The 20,967-nt window shown below is 42.3% G+C and overlaps 1 protein-coding gene across 4 annotated transcripts in view; it reads left to right on the top strand.

Annotated features, from left to right (window-relative positions):
* The window catches only part of THSD7B (thrombospondin type 1 domain containing 7B), a 310,487-nt gene that overhangs the window by 100,249 nt on the left and 189,271 nt on the right, over positions 1–20,967 (top strand). For all 4 annotated transcript variants that reach the window (XM_064661604.1, XM_064661605.1, XM_064661606.1 and 1 more), the window contains exons 4-5: positions 7,682–8,477; positions 17,763–18,014. In XM_064661604.1, the coding sequence (XP_064517674.1) occupies positions 7,682–8,477; positions 17,763–18,014 (1,048 nt within the window). The remainder of the gene's footprint in view (positions 1–7,681; positions 8,478–17,762; positions 18,015–20,967) is intronic.

Genomic DNA, 20,967 nt, shown 5'->3' on the forward strand with positions numbered 1-20,967 from the left:
GTAATGAATTATTGCAGAACTAAAATAAGAATTCTCTTTGTGTCTTGGAGCTGGAATAGGAAGCAGATGTTGAACCACTGCCAGTGCTTCCCCCCAGCTGTCCCACCCAGGGCCTGTCTCAGAGCAGCGAACCTTTGACAGCGAGTTTCCTGCTGTGATTCCCTTAGGAGTCCATTAGTGCCAATCTTCTCTGCCCTCACTGAGTCTTCACCGTGAGGGTGGTGAGGCCCTGGCACAGGTTGCCCAGAGAAGCTGTGGCTGTCCCATCCCTGGAAGTGTTCCAGGCCGGGTTGGATGGGGCTTGGAGCAACCTGATTTAGTGGAAGGTGTCCCTACCCACAGCACAGGCTTGGACTAGGTGGTGTTTCGGGTCCCTTCCAACCCAAACCATTCCATGATTGTCTGATCTTGATGTTGTTTGCTGAAGTTTGTTGTGGATGAGGCTCTCTCTTACAGAGCTGAGTGTATCCCAGCTGGACTGTCAGCAGAACATGGACCTGAGTGAAACCTGGGCTTTGCATGCTGGAAAAATATCTTGGAGTGACTGCCTGTGTGAAGGGCAACAGGGGGAAGCCAGAATATGGAAAAACAGAAAAAGCCTTTTGCAAGGCTTGCTGGTGTTAATGCAGAAGGTTTAAGGACCTTCTGAATCTCCCAGTTCCTGGAGGAAAATAAGAAATAACCCCATTCACAAATATCTCAAGTTTCCTTCTGCTTTCTTGCAAATGTCAGCATAGACCTCCTTGACTTCTTGCTTGGCTGTGCTTGAAGGGATTTGAGCTTTCCTGTGGGCCCGGGAGAAGGTTTAAGTATAACTAGAGAGGAGGCTGGGGATCAGAAGAAAGTGTTACTGAGATGGGTGTCCAGCAATGCCTGTGTTTTTCCCCTGGCCCCACTGGTAAACTGATGCTTTGTGTTATAGGAGATGCTGCATAACCTGTGTTGTGTTGATTCTGGGAAATAACAGTTCCTGTTGGGGATTATAAGGCCCAAAGTCAGGGTGGAGTGAATAAAGAAACATTTCTTTTTCTCTTAAGGTGATGTTTACAAACAACTCGTAAAGGCTGTTATGTTTTAGAAGGAATTGGTTTTCATAGCTGTTTGGAATTTTGAAAAGACCAGGGTTTGATTATAGCTATCTATAATCCAGTATCGAGGTGTTTTTAATCTCATATGCATTACTTATAGTTTACTCATAGTTGTAATCTGTTGATAGACAGATAAATAGACAACATCTATTTATTCTTTTTGTTTCTATAGAATACATAAGTCTAGATAGATTATGGACTCCTCTCCCAACACCCACTGCTATCAAGGCAAGAGATCTGTTCTCACAAACCCTCAAAATGTGTTGGATGAGTATTACAGAAATGTTTTGGAATGTGTGGGGGTTTTCTATTTTTTTCTATTTTTTGACTGAGAGTTGAAAGAAAAGAATATTTTTTCCTGGGCTGTCTCCAGGGTGTGGGCACATGATTGAGTAGCTCAGCTAATGCCGTTTACATTAGTGCTTAATATTGGGAAGTCCTGCCTTCCAGTGCCAAGGGGTTAGTAAATCACTGCATTTTCATAAACAGCACTGCTCATTACATTCTGCTGCAGAATGTCTTTCTTGCTGAAGTGTCTTGAGTGTTACAGCATGTGGATAATAAGGGAAAAACCTGAAATGTAAAATTGGAACAAACTGCTGCATGGCTTTAAGTCACTAAACTTCACATTTATTGAGATCTAAAATAAGATGAATAACTAAGCTGCTGAATTGCTCATTTGTGTAGGTCATGAAAGTTTAAAAAAGTGCTGCAAGTATTTAAAATTAATCCCAGGAATCAGAGGAACTTTATATGCCCTGTGTGACACACCGCAAATAGAACAATAGTCTTTTGTATAGAATCTTTCATACAGATTATAGTACAAAGTGATTTAATGAATTGCTGTTAATAATAAATAGAAAAATAATTGAGACAGTTAAGTATAGGCAAGGAAAAAAAAGCTGTGTTTTGGCTGAGATGTGGCAGTAGGTGAAGGGCAAGGAGACAGGAGGGAGTGGGCAGTTCTGCCAACTACAGCGACACAACATTACTTTGTAATATAAAATACTGAGACGTATCAGATCTGATGTCCTAGACTCTGTACAGACCTGGTCCCAAAGATTTTAGCCTGCAAAAAAAGATTTGACTGAGATATTTGACTGAATCTTTTGAGTTATTTTTCTTGGTATAATATTGAATGTCTTTGAATTGTGTTCTTTAAGAGTTTGGTTCATAATAAAGAAATGTGTGTCCAAGTCTCATAAAACATGCATAATTCTCATAAAATTACATTAAAATTAGATAAATCTCATTAAAAACTTCTCATAAAGCAACATATTATTCTGAAGAAACATATTCAGTGGAACTTATTTTTTGCCTTCATTACTAATAATCAAGATTAATTAGGTGTAGTGCCATCAGGAATAAAGCTCCCTTGTTCTCTGAGTCAGTTGTTAAAGCTGAGTTGGAGCTTTGCATTTCCCATGACCATGCTCTGGTGGAAGGATCCTGGAATGACATCCAGAGGGGTTATATGATGTTTCAAGCAGAAATATTCCATTAAAGTGGACACTGCAGTGATCTTGTGGAGTTACATCACATCTGGTGGAGTTACTTCTCGGTCAGGGATTAGTGAAGTTGTATGTCTCTGTTAATGATGTATAAGAATTAGAAGGTTCTGTTTAAAAACAAGTTGTTAAGGTCTAGAGCAATTGCTCCTAAATTGGATACTTAAACTGGAAGAGAAGGTAAAAATGGGTAGAAAATAGGACTATTCCAGTGTTTGTCCATTAATTCATTCAGTGTTCCTTCACTTTATTATGTATCAAATGTGCACATATCTATTACCTGATATAAATTGCTAACACAATAGTCTATTTTTACTGATTGCTGATCTCATCCTAAGTTTGAAAATCAGTACATAGCATCAGGGACAGAATCATTGTGGAAGATGCTGACTGTTGAATGAATTCCCCAATGATGAAATGGTTAGGATTAAACTAAATGTCACAATAACCAGAGCATAATTAGTCTGGCAAGCCTTATTAAGCAATAACATACTTACTAAGCAGATCTTATTGGGATTCCTCATTTAATTTTGATGTTTAATGGTGTTTTATTTTGTCTGTAAGATGTAATTATTGCCTGTATACCCTGCCTGCCTTATGTGTGTGTGACCTGTGGCAGGGAGCAGATGTCATGGCATCCTTTCACACATAATTATGGTGTAGGTAGGTCTTGCAGGCAGGAAAAGCAGATCAGTGTGCACTGCATCAAATAAACTACAATTGCTGTGTTATTGCATGTTTTGAAAGGGATTAGAGGAGCTGTGTGGGATGATAGTACAGTACTCCTTCTGGCTGATAAAGGATGGCAAACAGAACAATGTGTAGTTTTTCTTTAATAGATTGTCTTGATTTATTAATCCCTTTCATGTCTTTACTTGTAGTGTTATAGATGTTCTGTAAGAAACAGTAGGATGTCTTTGTTCTCAGTTTTCTGTAAACAAAGACACCCCACTGTCTGTTACAATTTTTGTGCAAGCCAAGCAAGTTTTGTTCGACTTCTAATTTTTGGAAATGGAGATTTGGTTGAACTCCTCTTTGGGTTGGTTGACTAATGGATTTATTTGTGCTGTTGCATGTCCCTTGGTACTTTGCAGATCTCGGTGTTATTTATTAGGGAAAAGCTTTTTTTGGCATCCTGTTGGACAAGGCCTCACTTTCATTTAGATGCTCCTTCACAGAGTAATTCCGGTCGGAAAGAACCATGGGTGGTCATCTGGTTGGACCTCCTGCACAGAGCAGGCTCAGCATCGAATTCACACCAGGCTTTGTTCAGTCAGATCTTGAAAACCTCCACTGATGAGATTCTGCTGTCCCTTGGGGCAGCCTCTTCCCAGGGTTATCCTCACAGAGATGAAGTTTTTTCTTACGTCCATCTTGCAATCTCCCTGTTTCCGTGTATATCCACAGTCCCTTTCTCCCATCTTTGTCCTGCCTTCCAACACGTTTTGTCCTTTGTCCTGAGTTCAAACACCCATCCAGTATCTGATTAGGTTACAAAAGATAGGAGACAGATGATCTATCCTTTATCTTCATCTTTTTGTACTTTCTACAGACAGATCACTGTGAAATTTGTTTCATTTTATTTAGTTTCTGTTTAAATTACCAGTGGCCTCCCGTTTGAGATGGGGAGTTGTAAAACATGTTTCTGAAGTTCGGGCTTTTGATGCCTAAATTCCAGTGGGTTTTTAATGTAGTTAATATTATTATTCACATTGTGCTGAGATGTTTCTTTTAATTGACTCAGATTTATTTTGGGAAAAGCGTAAATTTAACATGACCCTTCTAAAAAGAATTAAATTCTAATTACAAAGCAGGCTATTGACTAGGAAGTATTTACATCCTTCTCCTCATTTAACTACTAAACAGGATATCTAACTAAGCAGTGAAAGATTGTGGATAAGTTTACTGCCATGTCAGGAAGTGAAAAAATCTATAGTAATGGGGTTTTCATCTGATTTTTAACCTTATTTTTCATGCTTCTTTTTTTTTGCTATGCCAAGAGCAGGCTCTGTTTTTAGCATGTTTGCCAGAGAATAATTGGAAATTGTAATATTTCTAACGACAGTGTAATTACTTACAAGTCCTTGCTTACTTTTTTTTTTTTTTGGTAATTTTTCATTCTAAATTCACATCTGACATTGAATAATAGCCACTTCTTGCTTCTGGCTTCTGCTACTTGTCTCTCTATCCTGTTAATGTGAGGGGTGGTAAATCTGCAGCTGTTCCATAGTTCATGAGCAGCACCCAGAACTGTATAAAAACTACTAGAGAGACCCGTTCTGTGCAGTAGGGAAAGAGCAGTGATGGGTTTGATGAGTGAGATTTGGCCAGTCCTCTGCTACAGCTGCCTTGTATTACTCCATCTGGGGGTTTAATGCTATTTTTAATACAATTTCCTATCCTAAGAAATAGATAATAAATCCTTGATTGGCGTAATGTGTTTCAAGGTCCTATTGATGAGCAAAATACTGTACTGAAGTGAAACAACATATTCTTGAATTTTTGCTTTAAAAACAAACTGGTGAAAACCACGCTTTTCCTGCACTGAGATTTCTGCATCTCCAAAACTAAGCTGCCTTTGCTGAAGCGCCTCAGAGAAATAAATAAGCTCATGATACAATTTGGTTGCGATGCCTAATCTTTGTGGTAGTTGCTTTTCTCTGCTAATAGAAAGCCACCTACTGCCTGAGGTTTGAATTTTGACTATTATTTTTAGGAGATGATAGTTTATACATAATCTGATGTCTGGTTTTGAATCTTGGCGACGTTAGAATAAGAATATTCTGTTAGATCAAGGTGAAGTATCAAGGACGAACGTTTAAATCAGCAATGGACCTTTTCCTGTAACTGAACTTCAAAAGCATATTTAAAGATTAATTTTTTTTTTTAATATTCAGTTTTTAAGCACATCAGATTCTGTTGAAAGCCTATCCTTACTGTAGGACAGCTTGTAGAGCACGCTAGGGTGTGATGCTCCCTTTTCCCATTCAAGATATGTGTCACAGCTGAGTCCTTACCTTGGGCTGATGGCTTTTGGTGTGAAACGGAGGCATAAAAGGGACAAAGATTTTTTTTCATGTATCCGAAAGGACTCAGCAAAAGCTGCATCTGTCTAAAGCCTGAGGGATCTGCAAACCCCTCTTGCCTCAACCTGTCCACCAAAACAGAAGCTCTGTCTGAGGGCAGAGCTGCAGCCCTGGCCCAGAGGATGGGGCAGGAGGAGCTCCCGCAGGAGGGACATGGCAAGAGCGTAGGATCTGTTGGAGGAGAAACTCAGCTATATCCAGTTCCTATTTGCTTTTCCTCCTTTCTTAACAATGAAAAAGAGATCAGGCATTTTTATTTATTTATTTTCATTTTTCATTACACAATGTCAAGCCCCTGGCTCTGGAGGATCAACTCCTCTATTCATGGAGAAAGAACAACGGGATTGCCAATGAAACTGCCATCGGCTGAATGAAATACCTGGGATTATAACTGCAGCTGTTATGGGACTGCTTTTGGGTTTTATGTGCCTTTGGTTTTGTAGTGTGAGCATGTAACTGATTCTGGTAGTTTTAAAATCAATTTAAAAAAAAATTGACCAGAGAAGCATTGCTTAATATAAATAGACTCATTTGTGGCAAGTTCATTTTCTCCCTTGAAAAAATAAAAAAAGATAAGCTTCAGTGTATTTTCAAGCAAGGATTATGTATGCAGTGTTTGTACTGAGCAAAATGGGTCTTTTATGAGGTATTGGAAAGTTTTTAAACTTAGGATGAGATGAGACCCCCTTGAGATGATCATCAAAATCCCTTTAATAGTTAAGATTCGGCCTGAGTGCTTTTCTCTACCTTTGCTCTTCAAGTTTGCCAGCAATTTTGTACTTTATAGCCCTCATTATTTTTTTGACTTGCTGGATTTTTATCGAATAATATTTTCATAGACAAATCTTTCTATTTAGCCTTGTCTGATTGTGTTCTCTTGCAAATCCTCAAGTAAGATTCATATGATTACACATGTATGTTCACGTGCTCCAGAAGTGAAAATTACATTGCTGGGTTTTATTTTGGTTTAATTTCTCTTCCTGAATTACTGGCTTAACCACCTCTTATAGTGCCACATACTGCAAGTGGAAATTACTTGCTCAATGTACCTTGAGGGTGATTGAAAGTCCATGCACGTGAGGTGCCTTTTCTGCCGTCGGGCTCCACTCTTGGAGCAGCACCCTGTGGGACCCATCCTGCAGTACCATGCCAAGTCACTTCCTCCATTTCAAACTCCTATCAGGAATATATTCCTATTTTTACATATTTAACCACATCATTTTATCCCTTCAGATGATGATTCAGCTGCTTCCCAGTGCAGTTTATTCCATTAACTAATTGCTCTATTAGGACTGTTTTCCTCTTATCTAGCTTGACTTTCTTTTCCTATTAGATTATTGTTCTTTTATGATAATTTTTATATTAATTTGTACAAGTAAAATTAAGTAGTCATATTTCCTGAGGCTTTGGGAGGAATTTTACTGCCACAGAAACGTGCCTGGCTTGCCTTTAATTTGAAGTATTGTGGGGCTTTTTCTTTTTACCCTAAATTTCTCCAAGCAGTTAGTGATGTGAGTACACTGAGAGGAGAAATGTCTTTAGGAAGCATTTAACCAATTTTTAGGGACCAGCTGACAGTTATTTACTTTTTAATATACAGCAGGGTATGGTTTATATTTTGTATACGGTTTATATTTTTTTACATGTGATAGGACAAGGGGGAATGGCTTTAAACTAAAAGAGGAGAGATTTAGATGAGGCGTTAGGAAGAAATTCTTCACTGTGAGGTTGGCGAGGCACTGGCACAGGTTGCCCAGAGAAGCTGTGGCTGCCCCATCCTTGGAAGCATTGAAGGCCAGGCCGGGTGGGATTCTGAGAAACCTGGTCTAGTGGAAGGTGTCCTTGCCCATGGCAGGGGTTTCTCATGGGATGAGCTTTAAGGTCCCTTCCAACCCAAACCGTTCTGTGATTCTGTGGTTCTCTGATCTGCTCTTGGGCATCAGGACAGATCCGTGGGAGAAGCACTGCATGGCATTTCTCAACACCCCCTCTCTTGCAGGTCACTGGGGCCGATGCATAGGTGACTGCGGCTCGGGGGGCCTCCGGAGCCGGGCCGTCTGGTGCACCCACGCGGAGGGCTGGACCACGTACCACGCCAACTGCGACCAGCAGCACAAACCCGAGAGCCAGAGGAGGTGCTTTAAGGTCTGCGACTGGCACCTGGAGCTGTTCGAGTGGGAGGTTTCGGGATGGGACAGGTGTGGGCTGGTCTCTGCCGCCGGAGCTGAGGTGGGAGCCGAGGCCTGTGTCACCGCGCAGCACGGGCTGCAGCGCCGGAGCGTGCGCTGCCTCCAGAGACTGAACAGGACCGTGGTTGCCAGCGAAATATGTGAGTATTTCACACCGCAGCCACCGGCTGAGCAAGCCTGCCTGGTGCCCTGCCCGCGGGACTGCGTCGTGTCCGAGTTCTCCGGCTGGTCCGAGTGCGGCACGGACTGTGCCAGGAGTTTGCAGCACCGCACGCGGGCGGTCATCGCTCCCCCTCTCTACGGGGGTGCCCCGTGCCCGAACCTCACGGAATCCAGAGCCTGCGCAGCTCCGGGCTGTGCCCTCGGGGAGGAGGAGCACTCCTACAGCCTCCGCGTGGGCTCGTGGGGCGAATGCCGGCTGCCCCACCCTAAGGACGTCGAGCTGACCGGGAGGAACATGCGGGATTTGGGTTCGGACTCTGGAGAGCAAAGCACGCCTGGACTTCACGGCTCTAAACGCCACCACCATGCCGGGGAGGTGGAGATCGGCTACCAAACCAGGCAGGTCAGGTGTGTAAGGAGCGATGGAAAACATGCAGTGCTCAGGTAAGGGGGCTTCGGCTTCTGGTTCATCCCCAGAGGATTTTTAGGGCAGAGCACTGGCTCGGCCTGGCAGCACCACAGAGAATGAGCTTTAAATGCCTATTTTTATGTGCTTTCTTTATGGACCTCTTTTTGATATAATTCTCTTCTAGCATATGCTGAAGGTTTTGCATTCTTCTAAAATTTGTGACTGTTTAATTCATTTTATATTTTCAGTAATTCTCTTCTGTGTTTTATTTGTTTTGTTTTGTTTTGTTGTTTTGAGGAAATGGAATTGTGTATCACTTTGTACTGTTGCTGGGCCCTGGCTGCGGGAAAGGGAGGTTTCATTCTCAGTCATGTACTGCATATATTTGGCAGATGAGGCTAAAATTGCACCAACTTAAACTTCCTCATTCTTACAAATCAGCACTGCATAAAATAAGTCCGAAAAGTTTGGCCTGGGGAATTTGCTAGAAGGTATATTTTGGAAAGAAATCAGTGAGCAAACCTGTGATTGTTGTCCTTATTGAGGAGCTTTCCTGTCTGGGTGTAACTCGTGGGTGCTGATACGGGATAGGTGACTGGTATGACTGTCTTTGGTAGAGGTTGTTGATTTCTGTCCTTACCTAATGTTTTATCTAATGATTTCTCTTAGTCTGTGTAGGTTGCTTTGCTATAATTCAAATGTGAAGGTTACAGTAAATGCAACAAGTAATGGAAAGATTTATTCTCTGTATTTCTCACATTTGAATTTAAGCTATCTGGGCTCTGCTGTTTGACTCCAGGTTGGATTTGGGCAGGTGCCAGTAGCTACAGATGACTGAGAAATTGATTGACTTCTAAGAAAGTCAAAATTGCTGGAGATCTTCTTGTGTTCTGTTTTTCAAGAATATTGGAAGTTCTTGAAAAATCCTGCTCCTGAATTTTGCAGAAATCAATCCATAGCTCCTGGCGCTTTCACAAACTCAAATGGCAGAGATTTTATGTCCAATTCTCTACCCCTGTTAATGTCCACAGTGGTTTTGCACACACACTGAGGTGAAAATACACATTCTACCGCTTTTCTAACCTGCTCCTGTTACACTTGTAGCCAGGGAAGGATTATTTTTTTGTCAGTTGGAAAAAGTCAGGCTTTGTGAACTGTTCCAGCAGTTTCCAGCATCTCGACTTTATTACTCGTCTCTAAATATATGCTGATTCTAAATATACAGATTTTATGCTCATGTAGCTGCTTGACTTTAATGGAGTCACTCGTGATTTATGCTGCTGTGTGACTACCAGCAGGTTTATGTCTGCTAACACTTGTTAGCTGTTCTGCCTCTTGTATCTCATTCCTTATCAGAGGCTCTGGGAAGGGAATCTTGCTTTTGTTAAAATTTCACTCGCTCTGCCTTCACACTCTCACTGCTATATTTGTAAGAATGGGTATGGAAACTTTCTATAAATGTTTTCTCTGCTGTGTTATACATTCAGTTTCTGGATGACAGTGGAGAGGGTGCTGGGAGCTTTTAGTGACTCTGTCCCTGATCTAGCTGTCTTTTTCCTCGCTCCTTTCTGAGTTTTTTGCTGATCTAACCCCCTTTTGGGGAGTGTACAGCTCCATTAGCCACCTCCTGGCAGTCTTTTTCTGCTGAGCTTGTGTCTCAGATTTACTGCAGAGCTGAGCCTGACCCATACCTTACTCTATACTCCAAATACAAGAGCAAAGCTCATTGATTGAGTAGAGGAGGAAAGGTCATGTCATGTTACAACGTCCAGCTAGTCACACACTTTTCCTTTCTTTTTCTGGATCTAAAATTCAAAGCTAAAAATCCAGCCCAAAATCCGGTTGGTGTTTAATCTTGGGGCTGGAGTGTCACAGACATCAAATACCCTTGACAGTGACTCCCTTTGAGTGTCCTCTGGGTTTGTTGTGCAGTATTTGCTGCCATTCTTCTGAAGAACAGGCCTGATCTTACAGATGTTGCTGTACGACAGCAATGGTATTTTGGCTACTGATAAAGAAGAGTAAATGCATTTGCATCACCCTGTAGTGGGGTCTGGCAGGAAGCCAAGTGTCTGCTGTAAAACGGGAAAGAAGTGCCTTGTTTGTGCTTCTGCATTTTCCTGGCCGAGGTTTCCCATTTCTACCGTCACTGCCGAGTAAGTACCAGTGTAAATTAAATGTCTGGAAAACTGAGGGAAGAGACAGGGATATCCCAGGACATGCTTTAACAGTGGGCTCTGAGCTGCTGGTCTGCCAGGGCTCTGCCATCAGCCTGCCTTCCACTACTGCCCAATTCTCACAGGAAAGTGGCAGGTAACAGGAGTGGTCAGCAAACCACCCCCAGCTGGCCAAGGGCCTCGAAAGGAGAGGGAACATATGCTCATCTTGCCTCCTGATTTATAATGCAGTGGCAAAGATGCCCAGTTTATTATCAAGGTTGTTTAATTTACTGGTGTCTAATTTCAGGGCTGTAGAGCAGCTGGTGAGGCCAGTGAGCAGCAGCAGCTGCTGTGCTTCCTGATGAGAGAGGATACAGGGTACACTCCTTGGAGGGAAAGAACAGTCTTTTGCCAAAAACTGGCTTTTGGTGGCCTTGGGTGCAATGTGTTTTCTAAAGGCTAAAAGGTTGAATGCATTCACTTCTTATAAATCATAGAGTCACAGAATGGGTTGGGTTGGAAGGGACCTTAAAGCCCATCTCGTTCCAAGCCCCTGCCTGACGTTTAAGTTTGCCATGTAACCCTGCAAAAGGGACCCTTTGGTTTTACAGTGAACCCTCAGAAGGAGATGAACAATCCTTTGCATTATAAGGAAGACTCTTTTTTAAATTTAAATAATTGGTCCTGTGTGTCTGTACCAACCTTAAAGGTGCAAGCAAAAATCCAGTAATTTTAAATGTAAAAACTGTAAATAGGAATTACTTGGAGAGGAGCACGAGCATTGGAAGACTGGACATTCTGTGTTGGAAACAGAGCTGGGGATGCTTTTGATGAAATATCTTTTCAGTCTGGAGGTTCTGCATTTGGCAGAATGGAAGGAAAAGGGGCAAAGGAGAAGGAAAGGGAGCGACAGACCTTTCTGAAAACACCCGAAGTGACAGCAGTTGAACAGCAGAACATCAACAGACCTTGAGAGAGGTTAACTTCTGCTCAGAAATGGTTTTGGTGTAGAAACCTTATATTCATGAAAGTAAAAGGAATAACATCAAAATAGGATGATTTGATGGATCTGATCTGAAGCTTTTAAAGACTTTTTTTTTAAAAGCTGGAATTCTTTTTCATACTATTTCCAATCGAACTCAGATTTCAGTTTAGTTCAGAAAAATGTTTCCATTTTGTGTTAAATCTCATATCCAGTAACAAATTCAAATATAAGCACTTCCATGCATTAAAAAAAAAAAAAAAATCTCTGAAAAAGTTGCAAGGAATGAATGTGCCAGAAATTCTGCTGGTTTTGGTTTCCTGTCTTGTTAGAGTTGTAAAAATGTACTGAATAGTGAGGCAAAGGCACTTGAGGTTGTTTCTTTTTTTTTTTTTTTTAAAGAAAAAAGGTTATTTAGGTTAGATACTGAATTGCAGTTTAGTGAAATGAGTACCCATAGCTAGACATTGAAGTCCTAAATAAATTTAGCCTGATTTTCTAACCTGATGTGTGTGCTCACTAAACATACTGAGAAGGTAAAGTCAGGAGCAAACAGTTTTAGGTTTTTTTTATTATTATTATTTGGATTAGGAGTCTTTTAGGTACGTATTTCTTAAACTCTTCATTTTACATTTGAGATGACAACAGTGATATAATAGAGTTGGATTTGGGTTTCTGTTTACTTTGCCTTTGTAAGTGAAAATTCAGGTCAAACTCAGTCAAGGGACAACCCATCTGTCAAGGCGGAGGTGGAGCAGCATTCAACTCTTTTGTTTGCCTCTGTAATTTAAATTTCCATTATCCATTTCCTAGTGGATTGTGCGTAACCACTGTGCTGATGTACGTTTTTAGGAAAAAAATATTTGCAGTTTCAGTGTTGACATTCTTCTGTTCTCTGGGTGAATACAAAATTCTGCAGTCCAGGCTGGAAACGCCGTGCTGTGATACGCTGTTTGATGGTTATGATTCCGATCTGGGAGAGGAGTTTTATGTTCACGTTCCTCCTGGCAGATGTAGGAATCAAGCCTCAGTGCTCAGGCTTCAAAACAATTCCCAGAGCTGTTGGAGAGGAAGGAGATTTTATTTTCTAGTGTTCTTTTCAAAAGTTTTGTCTGTCATTTCCTTTGCTTTCACTGAAAGGATGTGAAACAAAGGAGCAGTGATGGCTTTTTCATTTCCATAAGTAACTTTTTGGTGGTCAGGCATTGTAATAGGATGCCCAGGGAAGTGGCTGAATCATCATCCCTGGAAGGGATTGTTCAAAACCCACGTGGGTGTGGCACTTGGGGACATGGTTTAGTGTTGGACCTGGCAGTGTTGGGTTAATGGTTGGACTCGATGATCTTAGAGGCCATTTCTAATCTTAATGACTCTCTGATTCTATGCTTGTTGAAATAGTGTCCAATAATGGCTGTGTTTTTCTCTGTTCACAAACTGTGATGGGAATCAGCTGCCTCTGTAGCCTCAAGATTTGAGACTCTGCCTGGGCAGTGCAAATGTAAGCCAGCATTGATTTTTAATTAAAGCAGAGGATCTGGTGCATTAAGTTTTGGAGACACCAAATCTTAGACATCTTTACTGATGTTTGTTTGGATTATAGGACCCCCAGTTCCCTTTCCCTTTAGTCAGTTGTATGGCAGGCAAATATTCCCCATCTTCACCACCCTGGTGCAGAAGGGGCTGGTGTTTCTTCTGCCAAAAAACCCTCTGCTGCACAGATTGAGTATATGGTATTGCCAGTACCCAAAATACCCCTAGCAGCTCTGGAGGTCCCTAAAATACGTTAGGAATCCTCAAAAGTATGCCTGTTAACATTGATTGCCAATTTCTAAGGGAAAAAAGTTATTTGATGCTATTAGAAACATGGCAAGATTGTGTCCATTATGAGACCTTAATATTATTAGCCAAGTGCAAAGAGCAGGTAGTGTGTAGTCCAGCAGCTTGTAGGGCTGGATGCTTGATTACAGCATAGAGACCATTATAAAAAAAGAGAAAAAATGAAAATGGGTTGTTATCAGTGTGGCTTAGCTCACTCCAGGATTGTCTTGCTCTGCAGCGCATGGGTTTGAACACACATTCCCCAGTCAGGCAAGGTACTTCCCAGGAGCCTTCCTGAGCTGCTGGGAGAGAGCCTGGCTGCAGAAATGGTACCCTGCCCTCCTGGTGCTGCCTTTGTACCAGCAGCATGGCCATGGTGACAGCTTCTTAGTGTGTCAAATTATTTTGGAGATGATCCTTTCAGTGTAAAAGGTTTAACAATAACCACCTGCCTCATCCTGTAATGTGAGGAATTGCATGGGTACGGTTGGGAGAGGAAACCAGGGGTAATTTCTGTGCTATACCCAACCTGATTTAGTGATGCACAGCTCCTGGATGGTCTCTCTCCTTTTTCCAGCTGATAGACATGTTCCCACTCATTTCCTTGCAGTGGATGTGATGGCTCCGTGACTGTAGGGCATGTAGCACAAAGGCACTGAGCTGCTGGGAAATGTGCTATTTTTTGGTGAACTACTTTTTGTCCAGAGCAGAAAGGTGGTGTGGTTCAGCTTGGGGCTGCACAATTACTGTGTCTCCTGGGTGTGTGTGACTGGAGATGGAGGAAACGAGCAGAGCTGCTCCATGGGAACAGCCTGGAGGGATGTGGAGCTGCACAGCCAGAGTGGTTGGTACCTGGAGCTGCTTTCCCTCCCCCTCTCTGCTCTTCTGTGTGTAGCTCCAGGACTGTGCAAGTGTAAAAGAGGCATGAGTAGGTTTCCCTTGGTCGAGTGTTTTGTGGTTTTTTAATAAGTGGTTTATTCCCCTTCAATACACAAGAGGCTAAGAGGGCACTCTGCCACTTGAGGCTCCGTGCTGCTGCTGACTAATGGATCCATCCTGCACCGCAGGCACCGCGACACAGGGAAACAATTCCTGTAGTGCTACAGTGTCAATCCAAGTGCATAACACAGAATAAAGCATCAGTAGTGTAAGTACCCTATTATGTCACAGTTCCCAGATCGACTCCCAAGTAGAAGATCTAACCTGAGACATTAATACATGGAAAATTAGTTTGAAAACAGGGCTCTTGTAGTACCTCCTGCCCCCAGGACCTCCTTCCTCTCCCTGCTGGTTTGGATACAGCCACAGCAGCACAAATATGTGTCTCGTTTGCAGCCTTAGATCAGCGAGTGTCTCACATGTCTGGGTTTTATCTGTATTAGATCGTCCTAAATACATCTGCGACATGAAAGGCTGTGTCTGAATTTCATGCAAAAGAGTGTTTTTACATTTGTCTTTGTGTTGCTTGGTGTCACAATTAATTTGACTTGGACGCTCTGAATGAGTAGGTACAAGTTAATTAATTTTCCTTCTGTTAGGCAGTTGCTTGTAATTCTCCCTCAAAAGCCTACTTGAGCAGGATGGAAATTGCCAGCTCCCTGTCTTATTCACCTGGAGGTCAACAAAGTTACCCTCTTATTTTGTAGCAGGAGCAGTGGAGAGATTTTCAGGGACAGAAACAGCTATTCAGCCCTTGGCAAAGGCTTTTGCCAGTGCAGGGATGATTTCTCTACAGGGGTGGCTTTTGCAGCCGGAGGGTCAGAGTAGGTTTGAATCCATTAGGAGAGATATTGTCTGGCTAAGAATTGGGACTAGCAATGTACATTTCAAAGAAGACCCCAAACCAGATTTTTAAAGGCTTCATTTTGTTCAGTGCTTCAGTAAAGATCAAGCAAGACTTAAATCTCTTTTGCAGTGGTGCAACCCCAAAAATGGATTTGGGTTTTCGCACTGGTATCTGGATGGGGAGTTTTGATCACACTTTAAAATGTGAGATCAGTTACCCTCTGTGCTATGTTCTTAGATAAACTTGAGTTTTCTGGTACCATCAGTTAGGGCAGTGTTTTGTCTGTGCTGCTGTTTAATCTACTCAAAATCAGGAATTATTCTTTCTTGTTAGTGTTTGTGGCACTAGTGGCACATCTGTTAAAAAAATATTGAAAAGGAAATAAGGTGACCATTCATGTGACTGCACCTAACCTAATGTTCCAAAAAAAAGACTCAAAATCCCTTGGTTAGTAAGTACATGTATAATGATTAGTACTTTTCAGTCCTTGGTTCCACAGAGCTGATGTTTTGTTCCAGAGACAGCTTTGCAATCAGTTGCATTTGACTTGTAACAGGGGAATGAGACATGTTTTTAAATTGTAAGCAAGAATATTTTTATTTTGAGGGGTCTATGAACATCACAGGCTGTTTGTACTTTATGAAGTTGTTTAAATAAACCTCAGTAAATTCATGCTCATAGCACCTGTGAGAGGAATGAGTTTTATTCTGGGTGAAGACATTAAGACCAAAAGTTGTTATGCTTTTTTCTTTTTTTTACATTGGAGTACAAATATAAGCCACTAAATGCTGTATTTTGCAGGTGGTTGAGGTTCTAGTCAAACTTGATGTGTATCAGTGGGAATATTCCTATTGACCTTTGTGAAAAGGGGACCAATTTGTAGGCTGGAGAAGCGAGTGAATGTCCTTTATCTTCTCTGCTCCTGCCTGTGAGGCTGCCTGGCAATCCTGAGATGATTGCCCCAGTCTATTTTCTTTGGAAGGAGTTAGGTTGGTCAAACTGTGCTGTAAGTAGTAACAAGGGAGGTAATGGCTGGTTTCCTGGCAGCAGCTCTGGATTTCACACCTTTTAAGTGTACCTGTATTTGCTCCTTACAGTTGGCAAAAGCTTGACCACAAGTAACTGGAGGCCGGAGAAGACAAATTTAGAGTTCACACTGACTTCATCATGTGTGGTCTTAATTTCAGAGGCCAGTTTGCATGATCTGTATAACACTATGCAGAAGTCAGAAAATCTTGTTTTCTTTTTTCCTGGTGATTTCTTTTTTCTGGGTTTCGTCTCTTATCTGCCCCATCCTGTCCTCCATGATGCTTCAGTGGTATCTCTGCTCATACATCCCTCAGTCCTCCTTTGGTATAACCTTTTGTGCTCTGCTACCTCAGCTATCCAAGGTTTTTGAGACAAGAAGGGCTTTTCTCCCATTTTGGGGGAGGAGAGGTTACCTTCTAGAGTCACAGAATTGTTTGGGTTGGATGGGATCTTAAAGATCATCTAGTTCCAACTCCCCTGCCATGGGCAGGGACATCTTCTACTAGACCAGGTTGCTCAAGGCCCCATCCAATCTGGCCTTGAAGACTTTCAGGGGTGGGCCAACCCCTTTAGTTGGTCTCTGGCCAGAGTGAGGTGGAGCAGCCACAGCTGGGCTCTCTGGGGTCTCCCCCAGCACCCTCTGGGCATGAGAGCCATCAGCTGGCTGAGACAGAAATGGAGGAGCAAGGAAGGATGGTGTCCTTAGTCTGCAGGGTTGTCTTCTCCCAAAAGTATTTGCTTCATTTGCCATACTTTTCTATATTGTGAAAATTTATTGTAACCTTGGAACTCTTAAAAATGTTATTCTGGGACTTTGTATCTCGATACCAAATCTCAAGAGTTGTCAGCTCTTAGAATTTGGTTCCTACTATATTGGGCCTTGTGTGGTGTCTCAATGTGCTGGAGAGTGAATGAGATCGTGTCCTGATGTCGTCAGGAGTAACTGAGTCCCAAAATATAGCCCCAGTTACAGCATTCCTGGGTCTCTGGTGGTTTGTCAGGTTTGAAAACCCTCTAACCTTGTTTGACAGCATGTGTTTGATAAGAGCCTCACAGAACTGACACTGTTCTTATTAGTGTGGGACTAATTGTTTTTTAAAAGAGCAGAGTTTCTCAGCAGGACTTGCTGACTCCTGGTTGGACGGATGGATAGAGGATATCTCATCCCGTGTATGGGCTGTGGGAATGGTTACCAGTGGCATTATTTCTCTTGAGCTTGCATTTTGTTGTCCATTCTGGATAAACTGTGAAATTCTAACTACAGAGGAGCAAATATAATGCCTTTCTCATCTGTTTAACCCAAAATAAATGAGATATATTATTTACAAACTACTTGTCCTGAAACACTGCACCCAGAGCTTGCTGGAACTGTGTTATGTGCACTGCATTGGAGCTCCTCTGACTTTCATTTTATTCCTGTTGATGCAGATCTTCTGATTTGCCCAAAATGGCCATAGATTTCTTCTTTGGGGGTTTGGCTTGAAAAAGAAGAAAGGAATTTTTTAAGCAAGACCTTCTCAGCTGTTGTACTGTGTTCTTGTCGCAGCCTCTGCCTGCAGGATCCTGTCCCTGTGACCGCCAAGTCCTGTGTCATCCCTAAAGACTGTGAAACATCCGAGTGGTCCCCGTGGAGCTCCTGCTCACGTACCTGCAGCTGGGGAGATCCCACCCCAGGATTCCGGAGCCGGCGCCGCAGCGTGCGGAGCGTGGCCGTGGGCGCTGGGAAGCCGTGCCCGGAGCTGGAAGAGAGGGAAGCCTGCAGCGTGGGAGGGAAGGAGCTGCTGCAGCCCTGCCCCAGGTATGGTGAGAGCTTTTAGCCCAGTTTTTGGAAGTAAAGAAGCCCCTGTTTGCTGACTTGCCTCGTGCAAAGCAGATCCTCATTGCTTGGTTTGTGCACGGAGAGGGTTGTGTGTTGTGCTTTCTGTGTCTAAGACATCATTGATTTGATCATTGTTAACTATGATTAGTGGTGTTATTTATTGTTAGTAATGTTCTTGTAATTGCTTCTATTGTTGTTATTGCTATTACAATAATTACAGTTATATATAGAAATTAATTTAAATTACATCCACTACAGTTTATATTTTCATATTTTAAAAACTGGGAGCAGAGACTCTTGTTGTCTGAAGGAGCTTTGGTACTGATTGCTGTTTCAGAGACTTTCCTCAGCTACACAGAGACTGGGCAGGTCTCTATGACTGTGCTTTTAATGGCTTTGAAATTGTAATTTTTACATAAGATTTAATGATTCCTCTTCATCTCCCCTTAAAAAAATCCCAGTCCTGATTGAGGAAAATGGGAACTGATCAGAGGTAATAGCTTGGACTTTACTCAACTTCTCTCTGGGTACTTCTTGAAATGGGAAACTTTGCAATCCCTGAGAGCTTGTTTGGTTTGTGGCAATCTTTGTTCTGGCAGAAGGAGAGGATCTCCCCTTTCTGGTCTGCAAACCCACGCCATTGTGCTTGGCCAGGCTGGTATGGGAGGTTGATAATGTGATTTGCAAAGCAAATAAAATATTGCTTGATTTTTTGTGTGACGTTTTCAGATTGATAAAATTTTATATACATTCAGACAAATCTCCCTGTCTGTGCATGAGTGTGTTTAATAGGAGATCTGTTCAGTACTCAAGTCATGAGTTTCTGGGGCTTTGCCAGACACTGCCAAAACCTTCGATAAAGCCTTTGCAAGATATATTTCTTAGGAAGGCATCACCTGTAAAAGTGTCTCTGTATCATTGTGCTCATTCAAAATCAAATGCTGATCATTTTTATGCACCCTGCCAGCAGAAGAGAGGAAGTATGAAAAAAAAAATATTCTGTTGCTTGATTACATCCTCCGAAAAAGGCTCTTAGAGAGTGATTTCTGCTCCTGCCCCAGCGCACATCGATTTCAAAGACAATAGATTAGCACATTGTCTTGCTGATTTTGTGCAGGAGGGTGGGTGCAGTGACACCTGATTGGGGGAGACTGGCTGGGTTGTCTTCTCCCAGAAGTGTTTGCTGCATTTGCCATACTTAATCAGGGAGTGAACAGCCGTGGGGCTGTGCCCACTTTCTCACCTCTGCTTTTTGACATTGCACTTTACTGAAGGGCAAACGGCTGTGTAGAGACAGGAGAACCCAAAAGGTGAGAATCTGCGTAACACTGATAAATTTTTGGAGGTGCCTCTCTTTCTGTAGAAGGAAACCTGTTGTTCTGTCAGTGTATTGCTGCTGTGCCCAGGTTTTCGTGACTCTGTGAACTCTAAAACCTTCCCCATCTTTCCATGCCTCCATACCTTGAGGCAACACCTCCAGGGCAGTATCTGCAAGAGCAGGAATAAACTGCCGAATGTGCCAGCTCAGAAAAATAACATTAAACTTGCAGGTTAATAGAGCCACTTAGCTAAAAATATTAAAAAACACAACTCTGGTATTTAGTTAATTGATATTTCTAGGGATGTAATATCTCAAAATGCAGGTGGTAGGCTATGACCTTCTCATACTCTGCAGTGTTGAGGAGAATTTTGCAGTAGTGCCTAGTTAGTAGACTTTGATTTTTCCATTCAGTACATACAGAAACAAGCAAGGATGAAAATCTGTAATACTGCAGTATGTGCTGGGGGTTTACCAGACATAAGGCTGTGGGGACCAGAATTTTGTGTGAGTGAACAGAAACTCAACATTCAGATGTTATTTAGGTGTCAGCAGCTGGTAAAGGATACTATTGGTCCATATTACAGTTTACAGCCTGATGATTTGGTGTTGCTCTTTGGGAACTGGTGACAAAACTACTGGCAATAGCTCAGATTGGAAAGCAGTGGCTTTCAACCCTAGAGGGATGGAGTGTTAATCCCTATGAAATAATATAAGACACCTTTGATGCTCCTATTCTCCTTATTTCACCATATTCTCTTTGCAGTGTAATACCTAGAAAGATTATGCTTTTTGCCCCCTTAAATATATGACACTTCATTTGTGGCTTTGCTGGGGCTTACCAAACAGTTATCTTTTCTTTCTTCCCCTTACGAGAAGATGATGAATTTAAGGAGATTCTATAGCAGAAATAAAAGGCTCTTTCCTTCATTTGTCTGGTCTCAACACAAGCCATTCCTTTTTTCTTTCTTGTGTTTGACTAATCAGATTAGTCTTAAAATTTCTTAAGGTGAGACTTGTATTTACTTTTCCAGTTCATGGAATACACTCTAGGCTAATTTCTGGTTTATTTTGAGACAAGCAGCCTTTCCTTTAGCTTTATTCTTTGGGCAAGAATTTTCAAACGCGTGCTGCAGGCACAGCAAAGAAAATGGGTAATGACACAGACCAGAAGCAGAACAAGCCTCTGAGCAGGAGAAGGAAGGGGACTACAAACAAATTCTTATTATATTAGGGAGAATATTAGGAAGAAATTCTTCACTGTGAGAGTGCTGAGGCCCTGGCACAGGTTGCTCAGAGAAGCTGTGGCTGTCCCATCCCTGGAAGTGTCAAAGTCCAGGTTGGATGGTGCTTTTAGCAGCCTGGTGTAGTGGAAGGTGTCCCTGCCATGGCAGAGGGGTTGGAACTGGATAATCCATAAGATTCCTTCCCACCCAACCCACTGGATGGTCCCACGGTTCTCTAGAGGCTGTTCTTTAATGCAGGGGCAGAGAGCACCCCATGGGTGAATGAAGGGACACGTTGTGGGCTACATCCTCCCACATGGAAAAGCAACAGATAAAGAGGTAGCACTTGCAGAGTTGTACTCAGCAGAGAGAGATGGGTGAAATGGTA

Source organism: Pseudopipra pipra, chromosome 7 (assembly GCF_036250125.1).
Source record: "Pseudopipra pipra isolate bDixPip1 chromosome 7, bDixPip1.hap1, whole genome shotgun sequence".
Lineage (NCBI taxonomy): Eukaryota > Metazoa > Chordata > Aves > Passeriformes > Pipridae > Pseudopipra > Pseudopipra pipra.